This window comes from Macadamia integrifolia, unplaced genomic scaffold (genome assembly GCF_013358625.1).
Source record: "Macadamia integrifolia cultivar HAES 741 unplaced genomic scaffold, SCU_Mint_v3 scaffold1552, whole genome shotgun sequence".
Taxonomy (NCBI): Eukaryota; Viridiplantae; Streptophyta; class Magnoliopsida; order Proteales; family Proteaceae; genus Macadamia; species Macadamia integrifolia.
Genome location: NW_024868257.1, coordinates 39518 through 41451, shown reverse-complemented (window position 1 = coordinate 41451; position 1934 = coordinate 39518). Strand labels below are relative to the sequence as shown.

The 1934-nt window shown below is 37.9% G+C and overlaps 1 protein-coding gene across 1 annotated transcript; it reads left to right on the top strand.

The window, feature by feature from the left end:
• The first annotated feature begins 276 nt into the window (after positions 1-276).
• On the top strand, positions 277-1599 carry LOC122064205 (aspartic proteinase CDR1-like). Its single transcript, XM_042627931.1, has one exon. It carries the CDS (start codon positions 277-279, stop codon positions 1597-1599), a length of 1323 nt encoding a protein of 440 aa, XP_042483865.1.
• The last annotated feature ends 335 nt before the right edge of the window (positions 1600-1934 follow it).

Genomic DNA, 1934 nt, shown 5'->3' with positions numbered 1-1934 from the left:
TTTTGGTTGGTTATAGAAGGATTTAATTCATCATTTTTTGGTAAAAATCCATTTGTGATTTGTTTGATAAGCCTGAATTCATTCATTGCCTATATATATAATGGATAGGGGAAAAAATATCTGCCGAAAATGCGAATAGCTGGATTTGGTTCAATGACAATAACATTCCATATTAGTGTGGTAATATTCAAACTTCTAATTTCAAAATATTTTCATCCTATATTAAAGTTAACATATTGTTCTTGAGAATCAAAGTCAAGTGTATCCATCTCACCAATGGCAACCTCTATGACTCTGCTTTTTGCACTCTTCCTCTCCATTATTTCTTCTTCCTCCTCCTTGTTCTCTCATAATAATAGCTTAAGTGGCTTTAGGACCAGTATCATCCACCGTGACTCTCCTCAATCTCCACTCTATAACCCCAACTCAACAGTCTCCGATAGAATCAAAGCAGCCAAAATGCGTTCCTTGGCTCGCCACCGCCGCTATTTCAATTCTCCTGATGATTTGACAGCCCCAGTAATGTATGGACGTGGGGAGTATCTCATCCAATTAAGTATTGGAACCCCACCTATTGAGAATTATGCAATTGTAGACACTGGTAGTGATATAATATGGCTCCAATGTTTCCCCTGTGAATATTGTTACCCACAGATGGGCCCTTTCTACGTTTCCACGCAATCTTCATCCTATGAAAGGATCAAGTGTAATACAACCGAGTGTAATGCCGCAATCGGGGCTTGCTATGGAGGTGATAAGTGTAGGTATGAAGTGGCATACCAGGACGATGCATACACACGCGGGTACATTTCTTATGAAACCCTAACCTTTAGGGATACCAAGAATGGTGAAAGTTTCCCTTTATACAAAATAATCTTTGGTTGTGGAGTCGATAATAGGGACACTCCTGGAGTTCATGAACCAGGTCCACCAGGTCTTATTGGTCTCAACCTTGGCCAATTATCGTTTATTAGACAGATTTCATTTGATCATTTCGCTCATTGCTTCATCCCTGATGACAACAAGGAAGCCACCAGCCCAATGACTTTTGGATTGTCAGCCATTTTTGAAGGTGCAAGAGCACCAATGAAATATTTTCCAGGTCACGATGAGTATTACCTAAACTTGGTAGGAATTAGTGTCGGAGACACTAGCATACAGATCCCACCTGGAGCTTTTGATGATGTCAAAGAAGATGGCCAAGGAGGTTTCATGATAGATTCGGGGACAACATTTACAATAATACACTCCGTTGTGTATAAGAATATACTCACTGAAGTGTCAAAGCAGGCATTTTACGATTCAGTTCCAGACACAACGCATGCATTTGATCTATGCTATGATGTGAAGATGAGTGATATTGAGTTTGGAACACCAGATATAAAGCTTCATTTCTTTGGTGGAACTGATCTGGTTTTGAAAGGAATAAATGCATGGGTAGACAATGGTTATGGGTTAGTATGCCTGGCTATGTTGAGCGCAGATAAAGAATATGAATATTCTATTTTGGGGAACCATCAACAGCAAGACATTCACGTTGGGTATAATTTGAAGGAGAGATACCTTACTTTTAAGCCAATGGACTGTACTGAGTTGTAAGGTTTTATGCTTTTGCTCAAGCCTTGAAATTGATGGTTATTTATTTATACAATAAAAAATTCTTTTTTTATTCAAAACTCAATCGATTGCATGAAATATCACTTATATAGGTTTAGTCGGCTAAGATAATCAGTAATACTATCCTTCACTCTCCAAACAAATAATCCCTATTACTGTTTATTTAAGATTAAGAAAGCTATTGACAACTTTGGTGAATCCTTTGAATTTTGACGACTTTAGTGATAATAGGAAAGGGTTTGTCTAGTTGTAACCTAGTATGTTACAAAAGTGTTGTAGCTTACTTTTAGCTGCCTAAAATGCCCATAATGTGAAAG